Raw genomic sequence first — 11,792 nt, forward strand, 5'->3', positions numbered from 1 at the left:
GGAGTAATGTTTCATTGAAAATACATTAAGGTATATTACTATTATTTTACTTTTTCATCCATTTGAACGTATCTTCGGTCATATTAACGAAAAATATTTTATGCATAATACTTTGTATTACATCAACAAAAAGACACTTTCTACATAATGTACTTTTACTTATATGATAAAAAAAGTGGTAATTTAAAAATTAATTGTATATAAATGTTAGTATAGAAAATAATTTTTTATTGAATGATATTTAAGTAGAAAAGGCCGGTTTTACTTACCCTTGTTCACGATCATGAGTTCCTTATGGGAGGACCTCAACAGATTACCTAAAATATGGACATAGGTACCCTTGGATATTTTTCCAATTCCAACAAGTAAGATCCCTCCACGTGTAATTCTGGAAGCGTCTATTTTCTCCCAGAAAGGTAAAGCTGAAACTGGGAGAATCCAACTCTGCTACTCTCACTTGATTTACATCCCAATATAAACCGTTGGATCTCATCACCGTCCCATATCAGTTCATCTATAAAATAAATTGCACTTCCTTAATTTCTTCGTAGAGAATTGAAATATTTGTAACGACTAACGATCGATCCATTTTCTCTTATAAGCATATCAGAGAACTCAACCAAAGAATCCTCCGATCAAGCAAATGGCTACCATGGATGAGGTATATTAATTGTTTCTTTTCTCTTTCTTTCTTTCATTGGATCTTCTTCTTTTCCCTCCGTTGAGAATTAAGCTAACGTCTTCTCTTTTTTCTGGCCTTAATTTTAGGACGTAGAGTTTGAGAACAAGGATCTAGGCCTCAAGCACTTAAAGTTCGTCCGGGTAGCTGCCATCCACGCGTTGGTTTGCGTCTCGAATCTCTACGACTACTCCAAACGAAGCTCAGGTCCGCTGAGATCTACTGTTGACAACATCGAGAGTGCCGTTACCACTGTCGTCGGTCCACTTTACCAGAAATTCAAGGACGTTCCTGATCATCTTCTTGGCTTTCTTGATAACAAGGTATTATCCCCTTTTCTTTTAGTTTATAATCCTGGTTGGTAAAATGGTAAAAATATTCATAATGTATGATTAAATATTCAATTTGATACTTATTCTTTTTTAAAATATATAATCTTAATCGTTTTATTTTGGGAAAAAATCTCTTATAGTTGATCAATAAACGATTCTCTAAAAACTGTAGGTTGATGAAGCTTCACACAAGTTAGATGTGCATGTTCCAGCATCAGCCAAGCAAGTGGTTAGCCATGCTCACGACTTGGTTCAGAAGGCGACCCAAAAGGCTCAGGAACTAGTAGACGAGGCCCGAACTAATGGGCCACGAGGAGCTCTGCACTACGCTGCAGTTGAGTACAAGAACCTCATGGTGGTTAACTCAACCAAGTTGTGGGTTATACTGAATCACAACTCGACTTTCAACTCGGTGACCGAAAGGGTTGTTCCCAAAGCTGCTGAATTGTCGGAGAAATACAACGGTTTGGTGAAGGAGATGAGTGGGAAGGGATATCCTGTGTTTGGGTATCTGCCATTGATTCCTGTTGATGAGTTTGGTAAGGCCGTTAAGAAAGTGGAAGCCAAGGATAAAGCTCAAGTTGATGATCATAAATCTGATTCGGGTTCTGGGTCGGATTAGGGAGTCTATATCTCGTTTGATAGGATTTGGGTTGTCGGTCAGCGTAGGTAAGTGGCAATGAGCTGCCATTGTGTATTACCTAAAGCGTTGTTAACGCTTTGCAAAGTGAATCAAAAGTACTGATTTAGGTGATGAACCAAAATGTACAACCATCAACTCATTGCATCTATGGATCTGGGGAAGAAACGCAGGAGTAACTGAGAAAATTCATAACAAAGCATAAATTCACCAACACAGCATTTATTTTACTTGCAAGTCTCTACACATCGAGTTCCATGGACAGTTATTTTCATACATAAATCAGTCCCCAATTCTCAAATTTACCCATTCAAATCCAATTGAAAACAAAAATTCAAACTAGCAGTAAAAAAGATTTAAATGTCCAACTTCCAATTTGTAGTTCAAGCTCCAGAACCATCCGCTAATGGCATCTGATTCCTACACCAATGGAAATATTATCAAGCAAACTACATACCAACAATTTAAACCCCAAATTGTTCATAATACTTTCTATGTATTAATCAAACCAGTAAAACCCAAATCTGGAAACAGGTATACATTTCTCTAAATCCAATGACCATAGGCAATTTACAGCAAATAAAATCCCAGAAATTGTAGAATAATTATACCTCAGTTTCGTTTGGAGGAGGCATGGGTGTCTTGAAGAAGGTCATCGTAGGGATCCCTACGGCCGGGAACTTGGCTAATCTGAGGATCCCAGCGGAGCTGAGCATTGTGGCGCTCAAATGTCCAAAACCCGTAAGGCCGCAGCGGATAACTCCACATCTCCTTTGTCTTTGCGCATCGATCCTTCATCGAGTAAACGTATTCCCTGAATTTCCTATCCCTCTCTTTTGGATCCTCCATTAATCTCAACACTAAATTCTCAGCGAATTCCATAATGAACGCCATTTTCTTCCTGGAAAAAAAAAGAGAGTGGAAACCTAAGTTTAACAAACAAACAAACCCAATAAATATTTATTAGGAAACAACTAATCAAGAAAAGGAAAAGGTTGTGGGAAGATCTCAACTGGCGATTAGCAGAGCGAGGGTCTTCAGCTTGGGAAACCGATGATGTAGGTTGTAGAGTAATTGAAGGAGACAAAATGGGGCTAAATCTCAACAACTCAGCCCAGTTGCTTCCATTGCTTTTATAAGTTGGATTAAACCATCTATCTTTTAGTTAAGGCCCAATGATTATCGACATGCGTAAAGTATGGAGAGAGACAGCCAACACAGAAGTACAAATGATTTGTATCAGTATGTTATATCATACGAGCAAGTAGCTGTAACCACAGATGATAAAGCTATGGAATACTCAGAAAAACTTGTAAATTAACTTGCCATCAAAAGTTTCTTATTTGAACTTAAAATTCATGAAATTGCAGAAAGATTTATAAATTAATTTGCCATATTGTCGTGTTTGATCGTCGAAAACTTATTTTCCCCCCAGAAGTTTTGCATGCTGAAATAAAAGAATGAAAGAAATTCATGTCGAAAAGTGAAAACCCCAAATTTTATTGAGTTGAAGCAAGATGAGAAGATTCCACAAATACAAGCAAAAGATAGCTTAAACCCAGAAAATGGGGGAAATTTGGTTTGAGAAATGCATCAAAGGGTGCGTAGTCATGGTTTTGATTCTGATTTTGGTTGGTCAGATGTGACAACATAAAGTGTTTGCTGTTTTGTCTTAACTTTAACCCAAATTCTAATCTCCTAAAACCCCATCTGATTATTTGAGGATGAAAACAAGTTTGATTATTTTTAGTTAGAGGTAGATTTTGGGTAAGAAATATGGATCCATGATGAACAACAATGTCATAAACAAGGAAGAAATATGGAATGTTGGTACGTTGGATCTTAGTTTATTATTATTATTAATATTAATTTGGGATAAATATAAAATAATATTTATTTAAAGACAACTCTAAATTATTTGAACATTGGGCTTGAACCACCACCATAAATCTTTAATAATAATAATGACCCAATATAAATTGAAATTTCAAAACAAAAAATAATATATTCCCTGCGGCACCCCATTTATTTAATTGTTGAGATTTAAAAACTGAAAATAGTTTGGTGAATCAATTAAACCAAATTTGGGTTCTTTCTTTCCCTTCATGTCATTGGTTTTTAGTTGTCTAATCCTATCATTATTCCCTATTTTACGTCCAATTAATTTAGTCATATATCCTAACTTGATTTAGATTTAGTCATTTATCTTCACTTGATTAGATTTTTAAAATTTTAATTTCGACTCTATCATATAAAGATAATGTGATTAAACCACAAACTTAAAATAATGGAAATCGAATTTACAAATTATGTATGATATAGGGCAACATACCCATTGCCCACAATATCATCCACTTGCAAAAAATGCATGTCCTTCCCACTACTTCCATTTCATATGTTCCACCCCTTTTTCAGCACACCATTTTCTCCCCCCATGACTTTTTTGGGGTAAAAAAGCACCAAGAATTTCCCTATTTCTCCTTGGAAATGAAAATTGTAATTCTTCTAATTTTATTTTGATATTTAAAAGAATTAAAAAAACTGAATTCTACCCTTGTTTTGACAAGGAATCACATTCCCTTTACCCTAAAGTTAAGGCAATTAGTAACAGGTAAACCAAAATTTTATGGTAGTTTGGTTATTCATCTCATCCATCTACCTAATTTTATTTTATTTCTTCTTTATTATTAATGAAATTAGAATTTTCAATGGTAATTTATTCTAAGCAATTAATCTATGCCCTCTCCTGAAAGGCATATATAGGAAAAATATATATTCTAAAAATAATAATAATTCTGTGAAATAAATGGGTTAATTATGATGATGTGCTGTATAATTATCAAAAGATAGATCCAATTGTATCTGTAGCTTAACCTTGAGGTACTAAAAAGAAAATTATCCAAAATGAAAAATAAACTAAAGAAAAAACTGCCCTGTTTTGTTTTTTCTTTTTTACATTTTTCACTTTCCTTAAAAACTGAAATGTTACCGTTTTTCAACTTTCGTCGATGTCTTCATTCACACCGTCGCCACCAACGCCTTCTCCGTCGAGCAACCGTTCGACCGGCGCGCACTCGGTTTTGTGACGGAGCTTCCAATCAAGTGCCTGACATGCGCGTGAACAATAATTCACGGTACCACAAACAGAACACCGGCGGAACTCGTGTTTCCTCGTCTCCGGTCTCCCGCAACCGACGTGCGAGCATAGCCTTAAATCCGGTCCGGGGATCCCTCCCCGAGAAACGAACCACTCCATTAAGAATTTGTTCGCTGGATGAGCCTCCGGCGCTGGCACATTGCACCCGTAATCACTCAGCAACGGGCATCCGGATACGACCGGATGAAGGTTGTTAGGGTGCAGGATCGGATGTGGACTGCAAACGAGCCACGAGTTCCCGGCGTTGTTAGAAACGGATGTTGAAGATAAACCCGCCGCAAGCTCTCGGGCATTGGCTTGGACGAGGAACCGACGGCCCTCAATGATGTTTTGTCGGACGCCGTACCCGTCTTGCAGGCAGTGACCGAGCTCACGCAGGGAGTCAATATGGCCGAGAAAAGCAGCTCGAGCGCACAGAGCAACGCCAGCTCTGAGGTCCTTATCGTCCTTAGAGCCGCCGCTTCCGTTGAACTGAATTACAGCTAACGAGTAAAGCGCCTGCGCGTGAGAACTAACCGCCGCCTTAGCAATAAGAGAACCTCCACTCTCTCGATTTTGCAAACAGTAGAAATAAATCTGTTTCAAATCATAAAACAGTTACCTATTTAGAGAATGTTTAAATTCTTCCAGAAAAAGAAAATAAAATCTTTTCCCCGAGTTAACTCACCATGCCGAGTGTGTAACAAGCTTCAACACTTCCGGCATCGACGCAAGACTTTAAGAACCTGTGAGCTGACTCAGACCAGTTTTCAGGCTTAATGGCGAACAATTTCGGAGAAGCCTTTGACAATACCAATGGTAAAAGTGCAAATCTATTCAATCTCTTGCATCTGTTTAACAAAAACAAAACAAAAAACTCGTGAGAAACAAAATCTTTCCCCAGAAAAACATGAAACCCAGTGAAAGAAAAAAAAAACGACATACGAAATCAAAACGTTGATGAAATCGGACGGGCAAGAAGCGGAAGAGCTGAGCTTAGAGAGTATAGAAATGACAAGATCATCGGGTAAAGCTTCAAACATATCAGTCTTTCCGGCAACCACCGATGAAAATCTTTGCCGTTTACGGCAACCCAAATTACATCCGGTGAAATCACTCCGTTTAACTACTGTCTTATCAAAACAAACATCTTCAGTAGGGTAGCAAAGCCGTCCGCTCGTTCTCATTTCTCTCTAATCTATCTAAAAATATAACTACTTTATCTATAATCTGTGTATGCGAAGAGAAGAATAAAATAAAAAGCAGAGTGAGAAGGAAAAAGCACAAAACAAGGCCTTTAAAAGGAAGAGACAAAAAAAAAATTCAAAAGTAAAACAGCTCGTGGGGACGGAGTTGGGGTACTTCGTGTTGACGTACTCTGATTTGTTTTTATTTTTGGTAATTAATTATATCATTTTCCCTTTTTTAGTTAATTAGTATAAAATATTAGCTGTTAATTTCGAAAATGGGAATTATTAATGGCAATGGATGTCAAAAAATTAAAAATGAAAGCTGTACTAATAGAAGAGAGTTTTCAGTAATTTCAATAGTAACGGTTTGGGATATGTTTGGTGTTTCTTCCATCAATCATCCGGATCCTCTTCTCGACTTTCCAACTTCGAATATAATTAATAAAATCTTACTGATTTATATAATTTAAATTTTATATTAACTAATTACGAGACAATAAACATCATACTCATTTACTTACCCTATTCTAATATATTTTCATATGTTTTTTAACAAATAATATCAATTCATTTTATTGCATAAATAAAGATTAAATATAATAAATTATAATTTTTTAAAATAAATTAAATGTACATCAATCAATTATTTAATTTAAAATCATAAAAAAATGCAAGCTAACCATTATATAAGAAAATAAAACCATTCAAGAAATTTTTTTAAAAATCTAATAAAATAACTTAGAAAAATAAAAGATATAAACAAATACTACAATCGGCGATGAAAGATAAATATCATTAACATTAACATAAAAATAAATATAACGACGATTAAGAGTATTCATAATTGATTATATGCACTTACGGATAGTTAAAAAGGTGACTCGTGTTGTCGTAATCGGTTTTTGTCCGGGCACGAAATATTAAATTTGGCGGGAAAAGTGATGTGAATAAATGGTTTTGAAAATAATTTGGGAGTCGCCATCGGCCTTTTGGGTCAGGTAGGTCGAATACCTAAAAAAAAAATCTTTTAAAAGAGTTTTAAGAAAACATCAATTAAAAAAAATTAAACTGATCTGCGTTTATAACCAAAAATTCGTTCTTTTTAATAATAAAAAGGGATTCGTGGTCGGTTACGTTTAGGGAAGGATTAGCACCCCTACAACGCCCAAAAATTGGTACTTTTTAATTATAAATTGTCTCTATTATTAAAAAATTCAAAAATATATTTAATTTTTAATCTTATTATTTCAAAAATATATTTAAAAATATCTGAAAAGAACTTCTAGGTGCCTTAAGACAGCTCTTTTCTTTGATATTGATAAATATTAATTTAAATAATATTGTTTACTTTTAAATTTTAAAATATCAGAATAGGACATCCAGTTGTTTTAAGACTGTCCTTTTCTTCGATATTAAAAATAAATATTTAAAAAATTACTATTTATTATATGTATATTTATGAATATAAATTTTTTTTAACAATATAATAAAATAAAAATATCACTAAAACAATATATTTTAGGCAGTAAAATGAAAACATATAAATAACTAAATTATAATAAAAATAAAACTAAATCTAATTACTAATTAATTGAAATTATAGGGATTAAATATTTTATTTTCTAATTTAATAATTTAGTGACCAAAATGAAATTATCTAAAATTCAAATTTTATAATAAAATTAATTAAAAATATGAACTAGGGATAAAAAATTTATTTATTAAAATTAAGGGATTAAATCTGTCATTTATCCTAAATATATTATTTTAATAAAAAGGACTAAAATGAATAAAATTAAAATTCAAAGACTGAATTAAAATTATTATAAATTCAGTTTAGTGACCAAAATGTAAAATTTACAAATACGAGGGACTGCGGACGGGGTTTAACTATTTCAAAATTACGTGCATAGTCCTTCCCGAAACGACGTCGTTCGGGAAGGACTATAAGAGTTCAAACCGGCTGGCCCGAAGGGCCAGCCATTTCATTTCTTTTCTTCCTTCTCTCTCTCTTCTCTGAGAGAGAGAAATTTCTCTCGCTTCTCTCTAACACAGAGAGAAGCCCAGCCGGCCGGCAGCCGTTAGCCGGCGTTCATCCGCCGTCAACCACCGCCGCCGGCCACCGTCTTCGGTGGCCGGAAAATTTTTTTTTTTATCCTAAATGTAGATCGGACCGTCCTAATGACGGTTCCGATGTTTTTTCCGTTAAACGGCTCCCAATCGGAGCAAATCTAAAATAATACCTTCGGCTTTTCGAAGGTTTTGGTGAGATCCGGCGACGGTTGTGGTTCTCCGTTGACAGGGTAAGCTTCTTTCCTCTTTTTTTTTTTCTTGCTGCGTTGATGTTGACTGAGATCGTTGGTATAGTTTGTTTTTTTTTCTTTCTCTGTTTTTTTTTTCTGTCTCTGTCTCTAGTTTCTGTCTCTGCTTTTTTTTTTCTTTCGCAGGTATGGTGGCTTTTATAGCCACCACGAGGTTCTGTTTGGACCGGTCCCGAGAGGGATGTCTAGGTGAGTCACCATAGCTATGCTGGTGACTCACCATGGAGCTCGATTTGGGCTGCCATCTGGTGTTCTGGAATCTACGGCGGCGAGGTGGCGTGGCAAAAGCAGCGTCGGCAGCGACTGGTTGGACCATCTGGCAGTGGAGGCGTCGGCAGCAGCGTCTGGAAGCTGGAGAGGCAGCTTGAGCCTTCTGGAAGCGGCGGCTGGGACTTAGATACAAACCCTAAATGGGTTTAGGGTTACATATTTGGGCTTTTGGGTTGGGCCGGATTTGGCCCGTTTGTAATAATAATTAATAATAATATTAGTAATAAATAATAAAATTAGTAATTATAATTATAATAATAATAATTATAATAATAATAATAATAATAATAATAATATTTAAATGAAAAAATGAGTATCTTCAGCTGCCCCTCTTTGCTCATTCTTGTGTTAACAAGACTAGAGCAAAGACGAAAAGATAATAAGTTTTTCATTTGACTTAACTTGGATCATAATGGAGATATTGAATAAATTCTTCTCTCTCTCCATATGAGTTCCTCTCATTATGAACTTTCTGCTGGGGATGATGATGACCTCCTTTTTTCTGTGATAGAGTCATTCAAAAGGTTGAATAAGCTCTTGATGAGTTCTTCTCATTATGAACTTCTTCCTCCTTCTTCAGATGACGAGTTCTTCTCATTATGAACTTTCTCTGGCAATGATAATCCATTAAGTGATGAATTCAAACAAAAGGTTGAACAAATTCTTCTCATTATGAATTTCTTCTTCCTTCTTCAGATGAGTTCTTCTCATTATGAACCTTCTTTGGCAATGATAATCCATCAAGTGATGAATTCAAACAAAAGGTTGAACAAATTCTTCTTATTATGAATTTCTTCTTCCTTCTTCAGATGAGTTCTTCTCATTATGAACTTTCTGCTGGCAATGATAATCCATCAGATGATGGATTTGAACAAAAGGTTGAACAAATTCTTCTCATTATGAATTTCTTCTTCCTTCTTCAGATGAGTTCTTCTCATTATGAACTTTCTCTGGTAATGATAATCCATTAGATGATGGATTTGAACAAAAGGTTGAACAAATTCTTCTCATTATGAATTTCTTCTTCCTTCTTCAGATGAGTTCTTCTCATTATGAACCTTCTCTGGCAATGATAATCCATCAAGTGATGAATTCAAACAAAAGGTTGAACAAATTCTTCTCATTATGAATTTCTTCTTCCTTCTTCAGATGAGTTCTTCTCATTATGAACCTTTTCTGGAAAAGCTGATCCATCATATGATGGATTTGAATCTTTGCTAAAATTTTGAAATTCCTGTCAAATATTCAACATGGATAAAATGAATGAAAATGCTCCTATTTTGCAAATGTCTAAATATGATGCATGAATGTTGATGCAATCTTCATTTGACTTCAAAATGGTGAACTCGGTTTTCCTCCACTTCATCATTTATTGCCAGGGTCACCTCTGGATATCAGTGTAGCAACTTATGCTATCAAGCTTGCATTTCTGAAGAACTATCTGATCAACTTGTATCTTTATGTATTCTTTGCTTCATGAAAGTCTCAGAAGAATTGTTTTATTTGTGGAACTCTTGTCGTAGTCAGAATTATGACCTTAGTGCCCCATTTTGTCTTGGATAAAACCAACTTTATTTGTTTGGACTTGTGTAGAAATCCCATAAAGTTTTCATCTTTGAAAAGAGAATCTGTCATCTTTAAAAAGAGAATCTACCATCTTTGAAGAGTGTAGATGTAGATATGCCTGACTCAGCAAGGATTAATTAAGAGAGTAGAGTCTGTTCTGATTTGACTCTTGAAACATATCACAAGGAGGATTTATTCCAATTCCTTTCATGTCTCCACATCTAATTGGATCTCGAACAAAGCAACTCAAACCATATCATGTAAAGATGTTTAACAACAACCTATTGTTTGATCTTAGTTGGCTCCAATAGTTTCTTGTTGTTAAAATTTCAGCTCTCCTTCTGTGGAAAGAAATCTTTATCATATCTCAACTTCTAATCTTGGGGTTGAAGAAGACAGACTTCATCTTGGATCAAAAATGGAAACCATATGATCACAACATTGGTTCAACGTCATAATCACTGGGTCGTAAAACATTTGATAACACATTATCATCTCATGTGGCTTCTGCTTGGATGTAAAATATTTAACAACACATTCATTCTTTCTTGTGGTTTCTGCTAAGATTTCTCAAACATTGAAGCTCTTTTCATGGTGTTCAAAGTTTTTGTATGATGTCATAAGACCACTTGAGAACAAAACTCAATGGGGATTCAAGTGTAATGTTGGTATGACCAAAAAGTTGGTCAAATTCACAAGATATGCTAGTGTTGAATTGAATAGGAGACACTAACTGATCTTGATATCATCTCGGGCAAAGACAAATGTGATACTGATCACGCTTTCTTTCATAATGAGAATTGTAGGAAGTAGAAACACATCCGCTATAGGATTCATGTACAGAAAGAGGTTCATGAAATTCTTGCTGCTGGGGATGAAACGCGCATGATAAAACCCAATAGATGGAAAATCAGTTCATCTTGGCTGGCAATGATGACCCCAATAACAACGTGAATAACAGTAATGTAAGTGAGTCGAGTATTCCTTTCCAATGTCATCAAGTAAGTAAAAACTGATGTGAAAAACAGCTTCATAATCCCAACAGTATGGTTGAAACTAACTGCCAGGAACCTCAAAGAAATATTTTCAATTATCACTGATACAGAGAATGCAAAATTCAACGCTGAGATCTTGAGGAACTGGACCCTGGATCGAGTAGTCTACCTGGGGACCATTTTTATCTCTGTTGGGTAGATATTTGTTCAACAACAGGACCCTGATGTAAGTGTTTGATGAATGAAGAAATTATGTATAGTCAGCTCAACTGTCACTGTTTCATCATTTTCATTCTTCATACCTTTCTGTCTTATTGTAAATATTTGTTCAAGTCAATGATCTTGACATAGGATGATGTGGGCCTTCAGTATGCCCCAATATTTACTGATATGAGCGTTCAAACTACATCAACATTCTTCATTCTGATTGAAAGGGGCTTTCAGCATGCCCCGACATTTGTTTCTTGTTAATCTGAGCCTTCAAAATGCCCCACATGGATCTGTCTGAAGGAACCTTTAAAATGCCTCAACATTGGCTGATACAGATGCTAAAAGTATGCTCAACATTACTTCTTGTTGAGATGGGCCTTCAAAATGGCCAAATATTCATATTGCTGCGAGCCTTCAAAATGCCCCAATATTCTATTTCTGGTTGAAAATGGG

The 11,792-nt window shown here is 35.3% G+C and overlaps 2 protein-coding genes across 2 annotated transcripts; one reads left to right on the forward strand and one right to left on the reverse strand.

Annotated features, from left to right (window-relative positions):
- Positions 1–533: 533 nt before the first annotated feature.
- LOC120215328 (REF/SRPP-like protein At1g67360) lies at positions 534–1,769 on the forward strand. The gene is made up of 3 exons (XM_039213045.1): positions 534–661; positions 769–1,002; positions 1,184–1,769. Exons 1-3 carry the CDS (start codon positions 644–646, stop codon positions 1,631–1,633), a joined length of 702 nt encoding a protein of 233 aa, XP_039068976.1. The 5' UTR covers positions 534–643; the 3' UTR covers positions 1,634–1,769.
- A 2,824-nt stretch (positions 1,770–4,593) lies between these two features.
- Positions 4,594–6,016, reverse strand: LOC120215329 (F-box protein At1g67340-like). The gene is made up of 3 exons (XM_039213046.1): positions 5,733–6,016; positions 5,476–5,638; positions 4,594–5,384 (listed from the first exon to the last, which is right to left on the reverse strand). Exons 1-3 carry the CDS (start codon positions 5,972–5,974, stop codon positions 4,647–4,649), a joined length of 1,143 nt encoding a protein of 380 aa, XP_039068977.1. The 5' UTR covers positions 5,975–6,016; the 3' UTR covers positions 4,594–4,646.
- Positions 6,017–11,792: the final 5,776 nt, after the last annotated feature.

Source organism: Hibiscus syriacus, unplaced genomic scaffold, assembly GCF_006381635.1.
Source record: "Hibiscus syriacus cultivar Baekdansim isolate YM2019G1 unplaced genomic scaffold, ASM638163v2 tig00110114_pilon, whole genome shotgun sequence".
In the NCBI taxonomy this organism is placed as follows: domain Eukaryota; kingdom Viridiplantae; phylum Streptophyta; class Magnoliopsida; order Malvales; family Malvaceae; genus Hibiscus; species Hibiscus syriacus.